Source organism: Rana temporaria, chromosome 4 (genome assembly GCF_905171775.1).
Source record: "Rana temporaria chromosome 4, aRanTem1.1, whole genome shotgun sequence".
NCBI lineage: Eukaryota > Metazoa > Chordata > Amphibia > Anura > Ranidae > Rana > Rana temporaria.
In genome coordinates, this window is record NC_053492.1 from 379,584,924 (window position 1) to 379,606,897 (window position 21,974).

Consider the following 21,974-nt stretch of genomic DNA (forward strand, 5'->3'; position numbering starts at 1 on the left):
ACTGTTTGTATATATATATATATATATATATATATATATATATATATATACATACCCTGTATGTATGTGTATGTGTATATATATATATATACAAACAGTATATCTTTTTTTTTTTATGGGTTTGTTATTCCCATGCCTAACCCCATACCACGGTACTCAATTATCTATTGGTTGAACTCGATGGACATGTGTCTTTTTTTTCAACATGACCAAACTAACACGACCCTGTATGTATGTATATATATATATATATATATATATATATATATATATATATATATATATATACACACACACCCTGTATATCCCCCACACACACACACTATATTGTAAAAAGATTTGGGACACCACCTGCCTTTACATGCGCATGAATTTTAATGGCATCCCAGCCTTGGTCCATAGGGTTCAATAGGGCCCACCCTTTGTAGCTATAACAGCTTCAACTCTTCTGGGAAAGATATCCACAAGGTTTAGGAGTGTGTCTATGGGAATGTTTGACCATTCTTCCAGAAGCGCATTTGTGAGGTCAGGCACCGATATTGGACAAGAAGGCTTCGCTCGCAGTCGCCGCTCTAATTCAAACTCACTCATCCATGTCTTTATGAACCTTGATTTGTGCACTGGTCCTAATCATTTGATGGAGGGGGATTATGGTGTGGGGTGGTTTTTCAGGGGTTGGGCTTGGCCTCTTAATTCCAGTGAAGAAAACTCATAAGATGTCAGCATACCAAAACATTTTGGACAATTTTATACTTCCAACTTTGTGGGAACAGTTTGGGGATAGCCCCACCTGTTCCAACATGACTGTGCACCAATATACAAATCAAAGTCCATAAAGACATGGATGAGTGAGTTTGGGGTGGAGGAACTTGACTGGCCTGCACAGAGTTGACCTCAACCTGATAGAACACCTTTGGGATGAATTAGAGCAGAGACTGCAAGCCAGGCCTTCTTGTACAACATCAGTACCTGACCTCACAAATGTGCTTCTGGAAAAATGATCAAACATTCCCATAGACACACTTCTAAATCTGTTAAAGCTGAAAGGGGTAGGCCAACTCAATACTGAACCCTATGAACTAAAGCCCCGTACACACGGGCAGAATGTCGGGAGACAATTGCCGGTATAAAAAATACAGGCTGACATTCTGCCTGTGTGTAAGTCAGTCTGTTCGACAGAAGCACACCGTCTTCTGTTGGGCGTGCATGCTGGAAAACCAGCAGCCGACTGGCTCCTGATCAGCGCCCTCAGTCAATGGCAGAGAGCGCTGATCGGAGTGTTCTGGCAGGAGGGGCTTCACCCTGTCAGAACACAGCAGCTCAGTGGAGGAGATTGCTATACTAACCTTGCATGGTTAGTACAGTGTCTCCGACCGGAGCCAACATGTTTTTTTTCATGCAACCAGCTGGGTTGCATGAAAAAAACGAATAGTGTGTACCTGGCTTTAGACTGGGAGGCCATTAAAGTACATGTGCAAATGGCAGGCATCCCAATACTTTTGACAATAAAGTGTATATATATAAAATTAAGCCTAAAGGAAGTCAAGACTCTTCATGGGATGTAGTAGTTTTTAACAAGTAGTTTCCCTAAGCCTCCTACTCCTTTTTGTAGTCTAGATGTCAAGGAAGGACCCAGAGGCAAGTAATGCAAGCAGTCATCTTTGGAAAAGTATAGGAGTGATCACATTCAACAGTTTACTGATTAATTAGAATGAAGAAAAAAAGATGAAAGTGGTTGTAAAGGTATTATTATTATTTTTTATAACAAACATGTCTCTTGAGGAGGAAGAGGGAGAGCAGCACAGCTCCGCTAGATCAGTCTCTGGTAAGTATTTGGGAGGGCTGACAACAGAAGTTTTTTTACCTTATGCAGATATGCTTTAAGGTAAAAAAAACTTGCAGCCCTTACAACCACTTAAGCCAATTATGAACAACTGAGAAATGTTATCACCCCATGTACTACTTATTATGCTCCAAGCCCTGCTGCTGTCAGTCACTTTGTGGGTAATAATAACATCCACAGTCCATTCTTGTTAGGTTCCTTCTTCACAGTAACTATTTGCAATGAAGACGACCACATTACTGTCTGGGTATATATTTTAAAGTGCATATTTCTTTGTCACTTACCTGTTCATCTAGAAGCACAGGTTGTATGCCAAAGAAAGGCCTCATAGCCATACCAGGGATAACCTCACCATCTTGCTCGGAGGGACGGGGGGCGATGCAGATTCCACCAGTCTCTGTAAAGCAGAGCATATCTCTTTATATACACATTTTAGATTTTTTTTTCAACTTAATAGGTAAACATAAAGAAAGCTGATGCATCACTCTGATCAGTGGAACCTTGAGGTAGAGGCCATCTTTCGGATGCTCTGACTGAGGTGTCCTCTCAACACCAAAAGACAAACCAATTAAACGAAGGGAAACAGCCGGCAACTCCGTAAATCCTAATATTCTTTAATATTGCATATCAGCAAGTAAAAACAGTGGCTAATGCGTTTCAGCAATGAGCCCTGATCACAGCACAAGTGCTGTGATCAAGGCTCATCGGCAAAATGCATTAACTGATATGCAATAATAAAAAATATTAGGATTTACAGAGTTTCCGGCTGTTTCCCTTTGTTTAATAGGTAAACATATTTGAATATTTTGACCGAAAAGCACGATGTTAACATGTCTTTTAGTGGGAACAAGCCTTCCCACTACACGACTTTCTACCGATCGATTATCACACGATTTTGGGTGTCGCTTAGGGCCGGCCCATTCACTTGAAATTGGAGGAACAGCAGACACAGTCCAAGGAAGGTTTGTAGCTGGATGGACAGGTCTTTTTTTACACTTGTCAAATTTATATAATAAAAAGACTTTCAAAGTTATATATAGGTCCTATGCACACTGGGTGTTAGCCCCTGTGCATTAGATGCAGGCAGAAGGCAAAGGTGCACCATCAAGCTTCTTTGCCGGCAGCCTGTTAAACTCTATCAGAGGCTGAAAGCTGCTGCAGTTGGCAAGGCTGGACAGTGCACATGGTGGTATGAACATTTAGGGCAATATTAGCCCAAGGACGATCGACCAGAATGCATGTAAAGTAAATGCTTGAAATCTACTTTTCCAGCATTCCTTCCTGGGTGCATACTGCCCTAAACATTAGTACTACTCGGCGCACCGTCAGGCCACATCAAACTGAAGCAGCTTTCAGTCTCTCATAGAGTGACAGTGGAGCTGGACAATGCATTTGTGCCTTTTGCCTCACTTAAATCAAAGGTCTGCCCCCCCCCCCCCCAAAAAAAATAAAAAATTAAAACCAGCAGCTACACATACTGCAGCTGCTGGCTTTTAATAATAGGACACTTACCTGTCCTGGAGTCCAGCGATGTGGGCACCACAGCTGATATTTCCATCAGCTGTCGGGTGCTGCCACCGCCATTGCGGGTAAGGGAACCTGGCAGTGTTGCCTTTCGGGTTCACGCCGGGAACCCTGCGTGAGGCTTTGCTCCTCTCTCCTACTGGCCCGGCGACAGGGGAAGAAGGAGGGAAGAGGAAAAGGGAGCCCCAGCCGTGACGTCAATATCCGCGGCTGAGGCTCCCGGAAGTGGGAAAGGATACCTGTCACAGACAGATATCCTGTCCCCTCTCCCCCTGAAAGGTGGCAATTGTGGCACCGGAGGGGGGGAATCAGATTTAAACATCAGAAACATATGCACTGGGGCTAAATACGCAGACCAATAATTTGCAAATAAGATATATTTTTTGCTCAAGTTTACATACACTTTAGACTGTCAGGAGAGAGATACACCGATTGCCATTGCTGACGTCAGTCTTAAAATACTTAACACCCGGCAGTCATATTCATTCAATAGTTTCAATACATTGTGAAATACTCCCCTTGAATACATACAGTAAACAGTAAATATGTCAGATTAAACTTAGAACTTAATATTAAAATATTAAAGTCACTAAAAGAGGATCCTCAGTCCCCCTCAAAAATGTTAAAGTCAGCAGATAAAAAAACTGCAGCTGCTGACTTATTAAAAGGACAATTACTAATCCAGGGCTGTCCTCACCTCGGACAGTTATTCGCTGGTCTTTGGGTCCCCAGCGTCACCATAATGTCCAGTGTGGGAATCTGGCTGTGACTCCTTGTGGCTTCCCATTTAGCCTTCCACTGTGCATGCACGAGCGGCGCTGCGATTTGTGAATGGTTTTGCAGCCTTATAAGACCTGTGATATGTCCCAGAAGTGTCCTTGTAGTGCGCCAATGACATCATCGGTGCACTACAAGGTAAATATCTCCTGAACGGCGCACTTTTAGGAGAAATTTACAGTACCTATAGGTAAACCTTTTTATAGACTTACCTTTAGGTACAACTTCCGCATTGGGGGTATACAACGACTTTAAAGAGGTGGAGGAGGAGAAGGCAGAAGAGCAGAAATTCCCCTTTTGGTTGAAGTTCTGCTTTAAGAACCAGGTAGCTGACACTTTTAGTAGGATGTCACCAATTTCAGAAAAACATTTTTTTTTTTTACTTTTTAAGTTTGCTGTAAAAGTTGATTATATGTACATTTTTGCAATGAAACTGGCAGCTTTATCCGATACATTAGTATTACTTTAAATGAAAAAAGGCATATCCACAAAGTAAACAAATGCACCGTTATAGTCTAAGCAGCCATTTTGAGCAATTAACTAAGCCTCAGCGAAGTCAACTCATTTATCCCAGATAGAGAATTATCCATTGCCTTATCAGTAAAGTGAATATATAAAGAGCTTTGGGGCACCAAATTACTTTTATTACACAGCATTAGGCTGTGCTGCCCATTATCTGCATCCTGAGATTATGCTGTCCACAAATCTTAATCATTCTTACGTTGAGAAGATCAGAATTAGATACATTCGGAGACTTCCCCTACCAGGGTCAGCCTTAATTGGACCCTTTAATACATTAAACCACTATTTGTGGCCAAGTAGCCAATACGACCGCGCCAGAGGAAAAATATTGTCGTGAGGGGAGTTTGTAGGTTGTGTATGTAAACAATATTCATCTGAATCCACGTGGACCACTTAACAAATTAAAAAGATATTAAACAAATCTCTGCAAATTAATTTGACTAAGTACATGCAAATGAGACCCCTCTAATTACCGTAACTTAATCGCTTCAAATCTCCTTAAACAAAGCTCAACTGTAATTGGTACAGTAGGTCCCTTGGAAGGCAGAGATGGTTAATACGTATGATGCTTATCCCTCTGTAATGACAATTAACCCACTCACGCCACTAAGTATTCACTGCAAAGGCTACAAAATACTTTTACTATATATTTATTTTTGTTTATTTATTTATTTATTTTTTATGCATTTTACTGTATCTATAACAATTCCAAATCAATGTCGCAATTTATCTCCATGTCCCTTTAACAGAACAAAGGGGCATAGATGACAGGTTTGCGGTTAATTGTTATTTTTTTTTTTTTACAAAGAAGCTTTCACCAAATTAATTTCGTCCAGTGGATTAAAGAGGGACACTCTGGATTTCAAATCAAGGGTGAGTAGGTAATACTTTTCTGCTACTGTTTTTTTAAACCATAAAATTATATTTATATATTTTTGTTTTTGAAGACAATTTGTTTTATCACGGATGTAAATGGAGGAAACTGGGAATGGTATAGGCTATTGAGCCTTCTATGGTGTACTGCTGTTACAGATGACTTAGCATCATATACTGTATACATTTTCATGTTTAATGCCTGCATGCATGCTTTGGATTGTGTTCGTGGAATTATTACCTCCATCAGTACTCCCCCTGACATCAGGGCCATCTTAACAGCATCATGGGCCCCTGGGCAAAGTAATGCGCTGGGGCCCCTACTATCTTGCCCCAATTTACACACCTACTTTCAAGGGATCAAGAGGGCACAGTATAGGTTCTGGGATGCTTCCCGGGACACAACCATATTGGGACAGTTTAGTAAAAAGCGTGACTGTCCCAGCAAATCCGGGACAGTTGACAAGCGTGATGTAATGCAAGATTATTGTGGGGCCCCCATGTACCTGGGGCCCCTGTGCAGTGCCCTTGCATTAAGATGTCCCTGCCTGACAATGCCATCAATTGCTTTTCCTTCCAGAACAAAGATGTCTTTGTTAGGGCACCACTCAGGGCAAGCATCTATTTCCAGGATGGAGCTGCTGCCTCGGAGATGACACAGCCATGTGATGTCTGTGCAGCTTTTGGCTGCGTTCAAAAATGTCTGTCACATATCAGCCCCTGTTGCATTCTCTCACCTTGTGACTTGCTACAAGACTACAGTGTTGCAGTCTGATCACTAGGGGAGATATTGATGAAATGTTGTCTGAAGCCGAGGACATTATCTAAACCTAGGCAAAACCACTTGTCTGGAGCTCAAGGACTGCTAATGATAAAATACAGACATTTTGGAAAAAATAATACTGCTGCTGTATATTGTGACATGTCAGTGATTTATTCATGCAGACTTGTTAAAAGCAATAAAATACTGTCCTAAGCTAGTTCACTATGAACAATTTTTGTTGTTTTTAATGCGGGGTTCCACCCAAAAAGGGATGCTCTGCTTATCCCCCCCCTCCGCTGTCACATTTGGAACCTTTTGAGGTTGAGGGGGGAAAGGGTACTTGGATTTGACATGTACCTGCATCCACTTTCGGCCCCTCTCCTCTTTCCTCCGATGCCGGGCCATTCCCAATGTGCAGCACGCTTTGTACAGGTGCAGTAGGGGATCAGCTGTGAAGCTGCAAGTCTTCACTGCCGGTTTCCCTTAGCGGAGATGGCGGGGGGCAGCACCCAATAGCCGATTTAAAAATTGGCTGGGTGAAGACACCACTGGATTTTTGGTGTCCTAGCATTAAAAGTCAGCAGCTACGGTATTTGTAGCTGCTGACTTATTTTTTTCTGAAGGAGCATGGAGCTCTGCATTAAAGTGATCATAAAGGTGTTTATTTTTCCAATAATTTTTATTAGTTGTTTTGTACAAGGCACAAAAAATGGCAGTTATAAAGCTAGACCATCCATAGGTCGATTGAAAGAAAATTGTCAATATATTGCAAGTTACAATAAATTGAAAATCAGAACATGTCAAACAATATAATAGAACTAATTGAGAGTGGTAATGGTAATAAATGCCATTTCATCTTCATATAAAGATAGGCATTTCCATCTGACTCATACATACGAAGTAACAATTAAATCCAGAAGATGTTTAGAAGAAGAATAGAAGAAGAAATAGAGTTGAATTAGAGAACAGTTAAGAGAAAAAATTGGGAAAATTTGACAATCAGAGGTACACTACAGGTATTTCCCAACATAGCAATCCCATTCTAATCTCCAAAAAGATTTGGGCCCGGATTCACAGACACTGGCGCACATTTATGCCGCCGTAGCGTATCTCCTTTACGCTACGCCGACGCAGCGCAAAGAGGCAAGCATGGAATCCACAAAGCACTTCCTCCCAAAACTGCGCTGGGTTTCCTAGGCGTAAGCCGACGTAGGTGGAAGTGGGTGCGAGCCATGCAAATGAGGCGTGACCCCATGCAAATGATGGGCCGAACGCCAGACAGATACATATAACGAACGGCGCATGCGCCGTCCCGTGGACGCATCCCAGTGTGCATGCTCACAATCACGTCGGAACAACTGCCTAAGATACGCCGGATCACTGCCTACGGCGTGAACGTAACCTACACCTAGTCATATTCACGTCCAACATAAACCATTTAAAATACATGGGCTTGTGTTCCCTGGTGCAGCCCTTTGCATGGATGCTGCTGAGTTACACCTCCTTTATGGGGCATAACTTTACGACGTACGTACAACTTACGCGCACCAGTCGTAGCCTGCGTCGGGCGCAAGTACGATTGTGAATCGGCGTATCTCCCTCATTTGCATATTGGAATAGAAAATCAATGGGAGCGCCACATACGTCCAGCGTAAATATGCGCCCACTCTACGCCGGCGTAGGCAAGTTACGTCGGTGGAATAAAGCTTGTTTTTAGGCGTATCTTAGTTTTGTGGGCACGGCGCACAGATACGACGGCACATATTTGCACTTACGCGGCGTATCTCGAGATAAGTCGGCGCAAGTCCTTTGTGAATCCAGGCCAATGTGTCCATTTTTTTTATTTTTATAAATCTTTTTGTCCTGTAGAACTGCTGTTAATTTCTCATTCACAATAATCCATGACACTTTTTTTTTAACCAAATCGAAGGGGACTTTCAAGACCTAGCTATAGCTATCAAAGCTGCTAAGAAATAAAAGAGATCACCTGTTTTATGTCTTGGTGTCTCCTCAGGTGATTTATTAAAAAGGGCTTGCCAAGGTTTTAATTTTACATAAAAAAAAAAAAAAATTCACCTGCTTTGTGCAATGGTATACTGTATAAGACATACAATATATATATAGTGTGTGGTATGAAGCATAAGGAATAAAAACGTATTGTTTGGTAGAGTAACCAAATAATATAACAAAATCGAAACATGACAAGCTGGTACAGGGGGCGTCTAGATCCTATATTAACACCTCTCTAATTGAGGCCAATTACAAAGTGTTGTTACGGTGGTACATGGTCCCTGCGCGAATAGCCACCTTTGTCCCAGGGGCGTCTCCGCGGTGCTTTAGAGGGTGCAATGAGGACGGCTCCATGTACCACACTTGGTGGATATGTCAAAAGGTGAGACGATTCTGGATACGCACCTACAACTTTATCTATTCTATAACCCAGGTGAACCTCGTTAAGTCGCCTCTGCATGCACTGCTGGGACGCCCGGTGGAGGGTACGTCAAAGTACTTGAGAAAACTGATAGCTTTTATTTTTGTGGCAGCTAGAATTTCCATCGCCAAGTCATGGAGATCCCCCACTGTCCCTTTTTGCCTCTTGAAGTCTAAGTTGTCATGGATTATGGTGAACGAGAGGTTGTCAGCCATTCTGAACGACAAAGTCAAGGTTTTCGATAAGGTCTGGGATCCCTGGATCACTTACCTCACAAATGTACACTGATCCAACTCAATGCTGGTGGATGGGGATGCGCCATCCCTCCCTTTTTTTCTTTCTCACGCTCCTCTTTCCTCTCTCCTCTTCTATCCTTTTTCCTCCTCTTCTTCCTTCCTCTCTGCTCTACTATTGATATGTTACCAATTCAGAGGTAGTGGGCTGGGGTATGCTGGCCCTTTGGGCCTGGATAGTGCCACAACTGGGTGATCCCGGGCTAAGTTGATGATTGTCCCTGTTGAGCGATGGTTCTGGGGGGAACGCTTATGGAAACTAGATACTAGATGTGTAACTGTTATGTGTGAACATGCAATAATCTGTATTGGATTAATAGCCCCCCAGATGTGGACTGTGGGTGCATACCTCCCCCCCCCCACTCCTAATTATCTTTGTATACCCCTCTCCCTGATTTTTTTTTCTCTTTGAAAACTCAATAAAAAATATTGGAAACAAAATCGAAACATGAGACTGCACTCCACAGAAATCCCACTGGTAAGTTAATTGTGTTTAGCTGGTTGTTGACACAGTCCCCAGCCCTTAGGCCCTGTCCCTCTGACATGTTTTGACCTTCCTAGAGCTTAATCATAGAGGTAGGAGTGGTATGGCCTGAAGAACGTTTAAACCCCTCAGTTGATCATGCAATTAAAAACGCCTACTTCAATATAATCAGGGTTTTTTTTCAGGGTGAATGCGGGGGAGCGCAATTCCGGCACCTCCAGCACTGAATGGGGTAGTACGACAACAATACTATGACACTGAATGGGGTGCTGGGGTGTGTTGGAGGGTCTACCGTTGCTGACTGCAGGGGGATCAATTGTCACTGGGGGTGATCCATTGTTGCCGAGGGCTATTGTTCATGGGGAAGTCTTATTGCTGGTGGAGATCTATTGTTGATGGAGGGGTTTTACGTGGCTAGTGGGTCAATTGTTGCTGGCATGGATCTACTGTTGGGTGAGGGGTCTATTGTTGCTGGATACTGGAAGGTCTGTTGATGCTGACTGTGGGGAGATTTACTGTATTGTTGCTGGTGGGGATCTGTTGCTGTTGGGGGTATTTTGTCGTAGGGGTTCTATTGTTCAGAAGGGAGGAGTACCTGCACCTATTCTTTGAAAAAAAAAAAAGCCCTGAATATAATCCACACTACATAATTCAAAATATATTCTTTGTGTGAGGGATCGAGAGAGATCTATTACCACTGAAAAGCCAGTAATCTATCACTAAATCAGATTAATGAATGATATAATATTCAATACAACAAAAAATATCCAAAGACCTCCCCAGCATTTAAAAAACAATAAAATAATAATAATAATAATAATAATAATAATAATAATAATAATAATAATAAAAAAATAACAATTACTAAATTCAGTTTGCTGTAAAGAACAGAATATTGATGGTTACAATTCTTGAACATTTGCACCTGTATAGCAAGAATTTAAAGCGGTGGTTCCCCCTTAAAAACAACTTTTTTTTATTCCACTGCCCCCCCACATTACAATCGAATTAAGGCTCTTATTTTTTTTTTGCTGCTGTACATACCTTGATACAGCATCTTCACCCGTGCATCCGGGTTGCGAGTCCCGCGGGAGTGGGCGTTCCTCACATGCTGTTGATTGACGTTTTGCCCAAAAACGAGCTCTCCCCTGTCGCGTAAGCCGCGTCACGGTTGGCGAAAGGAGCCGAACGCGGCTTACGCGACGGGGGGAGAGCTCGTTTTTGGGCAAAACGTCAATCAACAGCATGTGAGGAACGCCCACTCCCGCGGGACTCGCAACCCGGATGCACGGGTGAAGATGCTGTATCAAGGTATGTACAGCAGCAAAAAAAAAATAAGAGCCTTAATTCGATTGTAATGTGGGAAGCTGAAGCTGGCCATATAGTGAGCAAATTTTGGCTGGTTCCTAATGAAGTGGACAAAATTCAGTCAGTGGGTGGCCATCTCCGGACCATTCTACCTGACTTCCTTTGTTTGAAAAAATTGTCATAAACTTGTCGGCTGAACAGCTCCTTCATCCAATCAAATGCAGGCACTTGCACTGTTCAGGTATTTTGACAGCTGGCAACGCCGGCTGTCTGAATACAATAGTTGCATTGCGAGATTTATCCATCCCATCCATGTTGATTTCTTTCATTCAATCCGCAGGAATTTACCAAGCCTAAACTAATGGAACTGCAGCTTTATGTCTAAATATGACCATGCAATTGCCTGAAAGGCTCTTTGAGGCAGGATCAGCAGGTATTATTTTAATGAAAGCTGTAGCCTTAAAAATTTTAAAAATGACTCTTGATATTTTATTACATGTTAAAGTGTATGTGACATGTTATTATATACTTTAAGATATATTCCACGAGGGGCTAAGTGGGTTAGCCACTGCAATCTAGCCCTACTGTTTATATTTTTTTATATCTTTTGGTAACTAAATCTTGCAGATGAGTTCCGCTAATACTTAAACAACATTAAAACATGTTCTCCTAAAACAGTATGCAGCATGATTAAGCATTTTTATGAATCAAATACCCTACAGTGGAAAATTTCTTCTCTGTTAGCTGAGACCTTTGAAAAAGGAAATGAACTTTACAGGCTAGCGGTAAAGTAAAAGCAGTAAAGTTAACATTTGCTTTTGTTAAACATTACCAACTATACATTCTTACCACATAAAGCTCCAGGGACAAGTGACAATGGAAGAACACAAGAAATCTACATGACACAATCAATGTATATTTCACTTTCATTCATTTATTGAACAAAGAAATATTATTTATTGTTAGATCTAGACTTTATTTTTCCAATGTGGCTTATTGAGTGATTAGCTTTCATTTGAAGGGCCAGATGTAGGTAAGTGGCAGTGTAAAGTTTCGGCAAGGTGTGTATTTTCTTGCACCGATGGATGTCTTGTGAAACATCAGAAACAGCAGACTTTCTTCTATCTATACTATCGGTGGCATCAGCAAGAATGGGGAACTTGAGGGCGGGTTTTCAAACAGGTATCAGATGGAAGGGAAAATCTGGGCTGCCCACTGTTTTTGCATGCTACACTACAAAATCTGAACTAACCTCAGACTCAGCTCAAATAGAATGACCTTTTTGTGGAAACTTTGCAAGAGTCAATTGTCTGGGCCCATCATCAATAAACTGTGCAACTTAACAAAGCAAGGGAAGTAATGGGTTATGCAAGTATGGAGGAGAGGTGACACTACTGTGCCTAATGACTTTCACCTTCTCCTAATACCGGAGCTGTAATAATATGGTGCCCTTTCTTGACCACTAGATGGGGATTACCACTGAATACGAAGAAGAGAATTATGAGACTTTCAGAACCACTTTAGAAACCACCTTCTAACATAGTATTGTGGCCTGATTAAACTGCAACTCCCAGAAAGCCTTGTGTGAAACTCCCAAGAAGCGCTGTGGTAGAAGCAGTTTCAGAAGGCCTTAAAGGAATTGCTTTGGGTAGGTTCTCTCTCTTGGCAGTGTGGGACCGTACTGAGCACATTAGGTTGAACCAGCATCTTCAGAAAGGTAAGGCCCACAGTTACACAGAGGCTGTCCCTTCTCAGTGGCAGTTTTCCTGTGACACATCAGTGCAGCGGTCATCACAAATGTCCTTAAACGGCATTACACCAGTGAATGCTTTCTGAAGTGCAACAGTCACACCATTGAAAGCTTTCAGTTGTACAGCGGCCACCACACCAATGTATGTCTTCAGTTGCACAAGGACCATCTTTGCCAGCACAGGAGTATCAGCAGGACTACTGTCACATGTAAGGTTTGGTGAGGGGGCCGTGTGCCCAGTTTTATCACATCACTCAGAAAGCAGGCCCAGTTATATCACATCACTCTAAGAGCAAGCCCAGTTATACTGTTAGTATAATGAGAGCAGAACTCCACCTACTAGACTACTGTACATTCTCCATAAATACCTCTCTAGTTAGCAGAACCATCAGCATTATCGTTAAGTGCCTCCAAGACAATAATAAGGCCCCAACGATGCCGGCAGAAAATCTAGAATCCCCTGTAGGACATTCATAAGGACGTTAGGATATTGTTATTCCCCAGAATTGCTATCCTCCTTTTCCACCCCTTCCTTTACTACAGCCCATGCCTAGCATATCCCTGGGTGCTCTGTGGCAGCATTGCCTCCTGATCCCATATTTTAGTATTCTAACTGCCATAGTTGCACTTCAGGGTTATTGTTACAACTAGGCTGAGTCCAGTTAGCTAGTTCATTTTATGTCAGTTATATGACATTTACCATTTTTAACTGTTTGTCTACCTGTTTACAGCAGTTGAAACATCTGATTGTTGACATTGTTACTAGTTTAAGTTGTGTCAATACAGAAAAATTATATTTTATTATTTTGCCTAATGCATTTTTTTTTTGTATGCTGAAAACTAGTTCTGACAAACTCCTTGGTGTGGTTGCAAGGTACATTACTAAACCTAGAATGTCAAAAGGGTCACAGTGTTCTGAAGGTTGGAGTAGGTCCTATACTATTTAGTGGCTCCTATGGGGTGAGCACTACATATGTTTTTCAGAAAGAAGCAGGCATAGGCAGCCTACATCTTTCTCGTGTGCCTCAAGTCCCTAATGTTGATTTTGTTAAAGTTCTTGGATTAGGGTGTTTTTAGTTCCCATTGTGCAGGTTTATTGTTATGTTGAAGGCCATACTAGCAGAAGAGTGGTATGTTCCTTATGTGACAAGCAGGCATTGGGTTATAGGTCACCATCACTAACTTTTTAGCCAAACAGTTACTGTAAAATGCTGAAGAGTCTCTTATAATTCATCCAACTACAAAAAAACTCAGATTTTTTAATATTTAAAGAAGACTTCCAAGTATGTATTTATTTACCTAGTTTCATTTCTCCAGCTTGGGTCAATGTAAATATAAATATACTATACTTGTGGGGTCCCTCAAAAACCTGCAAATCACTGTAGTATACACCAATACTTCTGTCATCTTCACTAGCTTTGGGGTCCTGTGCCGAGCGGCTGCCCTGCTGCATTTTGAACACAAGAGGTCAGCCGCTCAACACGGGCATCATTCAGAGAATAGGTTAATTGAGAAAATAAGGTAATGCCGCGTACACATGACCATTTTTCATGACAAGTGAGTATTTTCTCGACAAGAAAAATGGGCATTAAAAATTTAGAACCTGCTATTTTTTCTCGTCGTTTTTCACGTTGTCATGAAAAACGGTCGTGTGTAGGCTTTAACGACGGGGAAAAAAACATGCATGCCCAGAAGCAAGTTAGGAGAAGGGAAATTTGCATAATCATCCCAAAGGGTGGCACCATTTGAATGGAACTTCCCCTTTATAGTGCCGTCGTACGTCACTGCGCTTTGCTCGAGCATTTTTTATCATGATGGTGTGTATGCAAGGCAGGCTTGAGAGGAATCACATTGAGAAAAACGTTGTTTTTTTCCATGGCATGAAAAACGTTTGTGTGTACGTGGCATAAGTTATAGTCTCCTCCATACTCAGAAGTAAGAGGTAATGCCATTGCTCCTCACAACTGCACAGAGTGGTGGGGGATCCAAAATGTATGTGCTTCTGGGCGATGCAAGCTTTCTTGTGATTGTGAAAAAAGTATTTTAAAGTCACAACATATTCTACAAGGGTAAGCTTCTATGAAAGATTAAATTGAGCACAGGTATGGATTACTATTCCGACCATCAGTGTAATACCTCTGGGATGGGGGACAGATATATTGTACCAAATGTCCACCACATTCATGAAATGTAACTTGTAATTTCTTGTGTGCTTAGGAGTATACATTTCCATGGCAGACAGGGTCTACTGTAGAACAGGCATACAATCACATGAAAAAAGTTTACAACAGCATGTAAGGACAGTCAAGGTTGGGAGACTTTACACACACACAAATTCCTTTTATATACCTCCAGTCTTAATAAAGTGCACTGCATGTTCTCAAGATAACTTGAGAACATGCAGTGTTATTTTTCTAAGGCATTATTTTCGTCAGTGGGTTTTGAATATTGCATATTCACTGGTTTTCTCACTTTTCGCAAATAAATAGATGCATAGCTCACAAATACACTATTAGCAAGAAAATGTAGCCTTACAAAAAGTAAGCCTGGCCAAAATATAGATGGATATCTACCTTAAAGTGGTTGTAAACTTCAGGAATAAAAAAATGAACAAAGCATAATGTACCGTTCTATATTGTGATTACAGAGCTAAAAAGCTAAAGCTTAAATTACACATAAAGCTGAATGAAGGCTCATTCATTTTACAACATGCATCATGACCCACGTTATAATGCAGTGTGGATAGGCACTGCAAGCATTGCAGTGCAAAGTTATTCACCGCAAGGCATATATGCAGAAGCTCTCTGCATTGTGTTGTCCTGATTTGAGAAAAATCACGCAGTGCTTAATTAATTATCTATGCATTGACAAAACATTAATTTTGAATGTATGAAGCCGCATATGCTGTGTTATAGTGTGGATGGGCCTCAGAGTAGTGACTCAGACGCTGTCTCCAGTTTCAGCCAAAGACAGCATGTTATGGGTGCACCCTGTATTAAATATTTATTTTCAATACCAAGATTATGTATGAATAAAAAATAATTACAAAATCTCTAGGGCTCGTTCACACCAGAACGCAGTGCGAAAACCCAAGTTCTATGTGTGTTTCCTGCACCACCTTTAAAAAAAATGCACTAGGTGTGCAATCTGCTGTGGGTGTCGATATATTTCTATCAACACCCCTAATGCAGATCACAAACGCAGGGCATTTGCCTGGATGCTTGATATCCCAGTACCATGCAATTTGGTGAGGCGTGTTTTTGAAAAGTGTTGCATGCACTACTTTTTGTGCAGTTTCAGCCAATTTAAATGAATGGGTTGAAACAGTCCCACAGGAATCAGGTGTGAACTGGCCGTTAGGTTTAAATAAATAAAACTGACAAAAGGAAACCATTATAGTTCTCCTTTAAATTAGGGCCAATTTGCTCCTAAAATGTACAATAGTACCACCGTTTACCTGTCTGCCACCAGGTGTCCACAAGGGTGCATCTTCTCTCTCCAACAACATTGTTAAACCATTCCCACGCTTCGTGGTTTATTGGCTCACCCACTGCAAAGCAAAATCCAAGAAGAATTAAGTCAGTGAAGCATACTGCATTTTGTACATCAATAGGAGTGACCTGGCAAACTAGGACAAGAAGAAACAAGTTCAAAAAGGGCAACTTTTTCCAAGCATGTGACAATATCACACGGCTCGGCAGGAGCTACAGCAATGTGTTAGTGATAATGACAGCGGAATTTCTGTGCCTGGTTGGGTGTAATTTATAGCAACGCTGCCAAACGCTAAACTCCAATAACCCTCATGCAAATTCTTTTCTGGAGTGTTATTCTAGAACAGTTTCATAAATAAGACAATATTTAACTCACAGCATCAGTTGGTAGTTTTATCTTAATGAAAACTAAGGATTTCAACGTTCTCCTGCAATAAAGCAAAGGCATTTACACTTTCTTTGATGCTATCAATTTGTAACCGCAGTGCATAGAAACCAACACTGACTATACAAATGTTAGTTGTTACATAGTTTCATAATTGATAAGGTTGAATAAACACACGGGTACATCAGTTCAACCTACATTTGCATGTGTGTGTGTGTGTACTTGTCACCATGGATTCCCATATACCTGCATATTGTGGCAGTACCAGGACAAGGTCATCTACAGCCCAGAGCGAACGTGCCAAATTGCTCCCCCCCCCCCAGATGTATGAGCTTTATGTGTCAGCAAAAAATCCCCCCACAAAAGCACTGTGTAATAATCTGCATGCTTACCCCCTTCCTCCCAGTACAAATCCGCCTCCCTGCCGAAATCCTCCCTCTCAGCACAAATCTTTGCCCCCCCCCCCATCCCCTAAATCCCCACAGCTCTGACACCCCCCCCCCCCCAAAAAAAATACCATTTACCCCTCCTAGCACAAATCATGTACCCTGAAAATGTTCCCTCCTATTACACATCCCCCCCCACTTCGAATGCCACCTTCCAGCACAAATTCCCCCTTCTAGCACAAATCTCACTGTGTTCATTCAGGAAAGGAATGACAGATTTACCAGCCCCAGTGGCGTACCTATGGGGGGTGGGGGAGGGTGGGTGGTTTGGGCCACCCTGGGTGCCACACATTGGGGGGGTGTCAGGCCAGCTATCAGGGACGGGGGCAAGGCAGGGCTGATGTTCTGTGTTATTCAGATCACAGTCAGGCACTTTACTGTCACCTCTGGCTGCTTCTTGCATGTGCACCCCTCATGTGTACTTTTTACAGAGCCACTATCACATTCCATTGTGGAAAATCGCTTGGCTTTTTTATACATATACATGGGTTTCACCATAGGTAACATATTAGTCCTTAGTTCACTCTTATAGAGTTTACGGAACACCCTTTAAGTATTTATTTATTTATCCATTTTTTTTTTCATCTTGCTCTGCAGCTAAAGTACATGCATCCCTCTCCTGATGAGTGGCTCTAACTGCCACAAAACGCTTCGAGACACATGAGTCTTCTGATTCAAGGATGCCAAGCCTAGCTCTTTTTAAATTATACACTTTATTGTATGATTTAATTTGTTCTATGATGCTTATACATTATTGGATTTGTATATGTATTTAATTCATTTATCAAATGCTCTCTTCTGTATCAATTATGTTTATTAAATATGTCAAGTTAAACATGTTCATTTCTATTTTATTATTATGTTTCTTTTTAAAACCGTGTGTCATGCATTGCTACATGACACAATCTATGTTATACTGGGTACTATGTGTATTCATGGACCTCAAAGGTGGTGTGAGGGGGGGCTGAGTGTGTAGAGGTGTGAGGGGGCTGAGTGCCTAGACGTGTGAGGGGGACCGAGTGCATAGAGGTGTGAGGGAGCCTGAGTGCTTAGATGTGTGAGGGGGACTGAGTGCGTAGAGGTGTAAAGGGGGCTGAGTGCGTAGAGGTGTGAGGGGGCTGAGTGCGTAGAGGTGTGAGGGGGGCTGAGTGCATAGAGGTGTGAGGGGGGCTGAGTGCATAGAGGTATGAGGGGGGGTCAGTGCGTATAGGTGTGAGGGGGGCTGAGTGCGTAGATGTGTGAGGGGGCTGAGTGAGTAAAAGTGTGAGGGTGCTGAGCGCCTAGTTGTGTGTGGGGGACTGAGTGCATAGAGGTGTGAAGGGGGCTGAGTGCATTGAGGTGTGAGGGGAGCTGAGTGCATAGAGGTGTAAGGGGGCTGAGTGCGTAGAGGTGTGAGGGGGGGCTGAGTGCGTAGAGGTGTGAGGGGGGGCTGCGTGCGTAGATGTGTGAGGGGAGCTGAATGCATAGAGGTGTAAGGGGGCTGAGTGCATAAAGGTGTAAGGGGGCTGAGTGCATAGAGGTGTAAGGGGGCTGAGTGTGTAGAGGTGTGAGGGGGGCTGAGTGCGTAAAGGTGTGAGGGTGGCTGAGTGTGTAGAGGTGTGAGGGGGGGCTCAGTGCATAGACATGTGAGGGGAGCTGGGTGCATAGAGGTGTAAGTGGGCTGAGTGCATAGAGGTGTGAGGGGGGCTGAGTGCGTAGAGGTTTGAAGGCTACTGAGTGCGTAGAGGTGTAAGGGGGCCCCCCTTTTGAACTGATGGGGCCCGGGCCCAGTACAGGTGGGCTGGCTGTCCTGCCTTATCAGCGGCCCTGAAGGTAGTAGACGTACAGACCAAAGGATACTCTATCTGCACATAAAAAGCACAAATTAACATACATGGTAACAATATTACTAAAATGCATATCTTCCAGCACTGTCTCTATTTCTGTATCACCCCCTCGCTTCACACATTAGCCATGTATGCTACTACATAATGAAATGAAGGAGGTGGGGGGTCCAGATTAGGCCAATATAAGCATGCATATCCCACACCTGAGGGGCAACCAGGGAAGCTGACAATCACTGTAGTAGCTTCACTCACTGGGTACTGGCACCATTCACAGAATGCCTTGCAATTTTTTTCAATGAATACAAGGCATTCTTTGATTGGACAAGGTGGAGATCATAACATCACCAACCCCTATCTCCATCTCATCCAATTAGGGACAGCTATCACTATAGAAGCACGGACTACTACAATGATCGTCAGCTTCCCCAGTGGCCCCTCAGGTATGTGATATACACACTTGGACCAAAGTAAGGCTGTAACAAAGATCATACATGGAGTTCAGCTTTACTAAGATAGAAGAACTTAGTGCCAACAATGATGAGCCCCCGTTGAATCAGTGGTCTCTGGATGGCGACTTGTTTCAGCCCAATATTGATCCACCATTGGATATGGGTAACTGTGACTTACTCCCTTTTCTATATACATTTTACTGCAATTATGTTATCACATTGATATTATGTAATTTTACTGTTATTCTCTACATACCTGAGCCCAACGTTTTCAGAGACGACCTATTATATTTCTTCACCCACTCATCTCCATATTTTAGCAGCAGACGTATTGCTGTTGGCGCCGCATAAAACTGATTAATCTTCAACCTTTCCACCGTCTCCCAGTACCGCCCTAAACAATAACAATCACACGACTTTATACAACACACTTGTTAAATTGCACTACTCGTGACAGCTTGGCTTCTATGGTAAAAGAATAGGTTTTAAAAAAAGAGGAATCATAAAAGATCACACGTCTAGTTGTTATGTCACGGGTGTATCTGCAAAACATACAGTGAATTCTGGCATTAAAAGAATTGCATGATCCACTCATTCATAGGAGCTCTTTAAAATGTGAACTGCATAGTAAAGATTTCCATTCCAGAGGAGAGTCAATATTATGAAAGCAATAACACGCGTTAGAAAAAAAATCCATGTTACACTAGAAAGATGAAGGTATACAGTATGAATGCACTTTCACAAAAAAAATCCATTTGCACTTGTCCAAAAAGCATCTAAAGCTGGCCATACACTATGTAATCTACAAAACTATGTAATGCAAGGACAAACCTAAACAATCTACTCAATTCTTCTTCAGTCAGGCATGCCCTTGCACTAGATAGCTAATAGTAGATCTAAAGAAAGTTGTACAATGTACAATGTATGGTGTATGGTTTCCTCTACTGAAGATATTTCCTGTTTCCAGCAATACTGCCTGTAGCCTCCTGACTCTGCGCCGCCAGTGTCTTCCAGGTATCTAGGAGCTGTAAGAGACCTGCGACACATATGCGCATGTGCGGGGCGATTTCTGTGCATTTGCACAAGACTGCCAGCTTCAGGCTACGAGTAAGCAACACATGATGTGAAACATGTCAGCCACCTTTTTCCTGTTGTTTACTTCATTTTGACTGCATCACTTTGGTTGTTTTTTGGATTTTATTTGTATAATAAAGACATCGTTTAAAGGAGTGCGGCAGTCCAGGACCTTTTTCTATCCAATGCCAGCTTCAGGCACATTGACACTATTGCACCTGGCAGTCTAGGGACAACCCAAAATTTGGGATTTTCTTTTCCGTTCACTTTACATAATAATAGTACAAATAGAGAGGGTGAATTTACCTAACTGGGACACAGTCAGCAATAAAAACCTGGAAAAAGAACCCGCTCCAGGTGTTTGGACCACAAAAAATCTTCTCCTCCTCAGAATGATGGTGCTGGCTCAGTATGCAAAGTAGCATATAAAAAAAAATTAAATCCGGATGGCCGCACTCCAACAACGATTTCTTTATTGGTTAAAAAACATACAGCAAAAGATACAATTAATGGCTGACATGTTTCACACCATAACTACTGGTGCTTACTCATAGCTATGAGTAAGCACCAGTAGTTACGGTGTGAAACATGTTAGCCGTCGATCGCATCTTTTGCTGTATGTTTTTTAACCAATAAAGAAATCGTTGTTGGAGTGCGGCCATCCGGATTGAATTATTTTCTATAAGCAATAAAAACCTAATAGTTGTTCTAGTCCATCTCCACTCTGCCCAAAAAAAAAAAGCAAAAAAAAAGCTTTGGGCCAGATCCACATAGATATAGATCGGCGCAGCGTATCAGAGATACGCTACGCCGCCGTACCTTACCTGGCGTTCTTTCGAATCCTCAAAGATTTTGCGCCGTAAGTTACGGTGGCGTAGTGTATTTGTGGCGGCGGAATTCAAATCGGCGATTAGGGGGCGTGTTTCATTTAAATGAAGCGCGTCCCCGCACCGAATGAATTGCGCATGCTCCGTTTCTAAATTTCCGCCGTGCATTGCGCTAAATGACGTCGCAACGACGTCATTTTTTAACTTAGACGTGAATTACGTCCATCCCAATTCACGGACGACTTACGCAAAAAAATAATTAAAATTTTGACGCGGGAACGACGGCCATACTTAACATGGCAAGTCTAACTATACGCCGCAAAATAGCAGCTTAAACTATACGCCGGAAAAAGCCGACTAGAGACGACGTAAGAGAATGCGACGGCCGCGCGTATGTTCGTGGATCGTCGGAAATAGCTCATTTGCATACCCGACGCGGAAAACGACGTGAACGCCACCCAGCGGACGCCGAAGTATTGCATCTTAGATCCGAAGGCGTACGAGGACGTACACCTGTCGGATCTAACCCAGATGCCGTTGTATCTTGGTTTAAGGATTCAAACTAAAGATACAATGCGGGTAATTTGAAAGTACGCCTGGGACCAGGGAACTCATGGAAGGTTACAAAGGTGGTATGTAAAACAGAGCTTTCCTGAAGAGTTGAGTGTTTCCTGGAGAAGGATATTGTGATATTTCCATAAAGTGATCCTAGACCAACTGCAAAGTTGATCATTTTGATCTGGTAAGTTGTTGGAGGTGGAGGAAGCTGAAGTGTTCAGAGGGAAGCACAGATTCATGATGCACAATATTTTGTATGGCTTGTGATAATAAGGGCTTTAGGAAAGTAAATGTCATCTGTTTAGAGCAGCCTTTTTAAATGAGGGTGCCACGAATTTCCCAAAAATTGC

The 21,974-nt window shown here is 42.3% G+C and overlaps 1 protein-coding gene across 2 annotated transcripts in view; it reads right to left on the reverse strand.

Annotated features, from left to right (window-relative positions):
• Positions 1–21,974, reverse strand: part of ACSS1 (acyl-CoA synthetase short chain family member 1) — a 218,870-nt gene that overhangs the window by 51,874 nt on the left and 145,022 nt on the right. For both annotated transcript variants that reach the window (XM_040351016.1, XM_040351015.1), the window contains exons 7-9: positions 19,422–19,559; positions 16,026–16,118; positions 2,128–2,240 (exon numbers count right to left, since the gene is read on the reverse strand). In XM_040351016.1, coding sequence (XP_040206950.1) covers positions 2,128–2,240; positions 16,026–16,118; positions 19,422–19,559 — 344 coding nt within the window. The remainder of the gene's footprint in view (positions 1–2,127; positions 2,241–16,025; positions 16,119–19,421; positions 19,560–21,974) is intronic.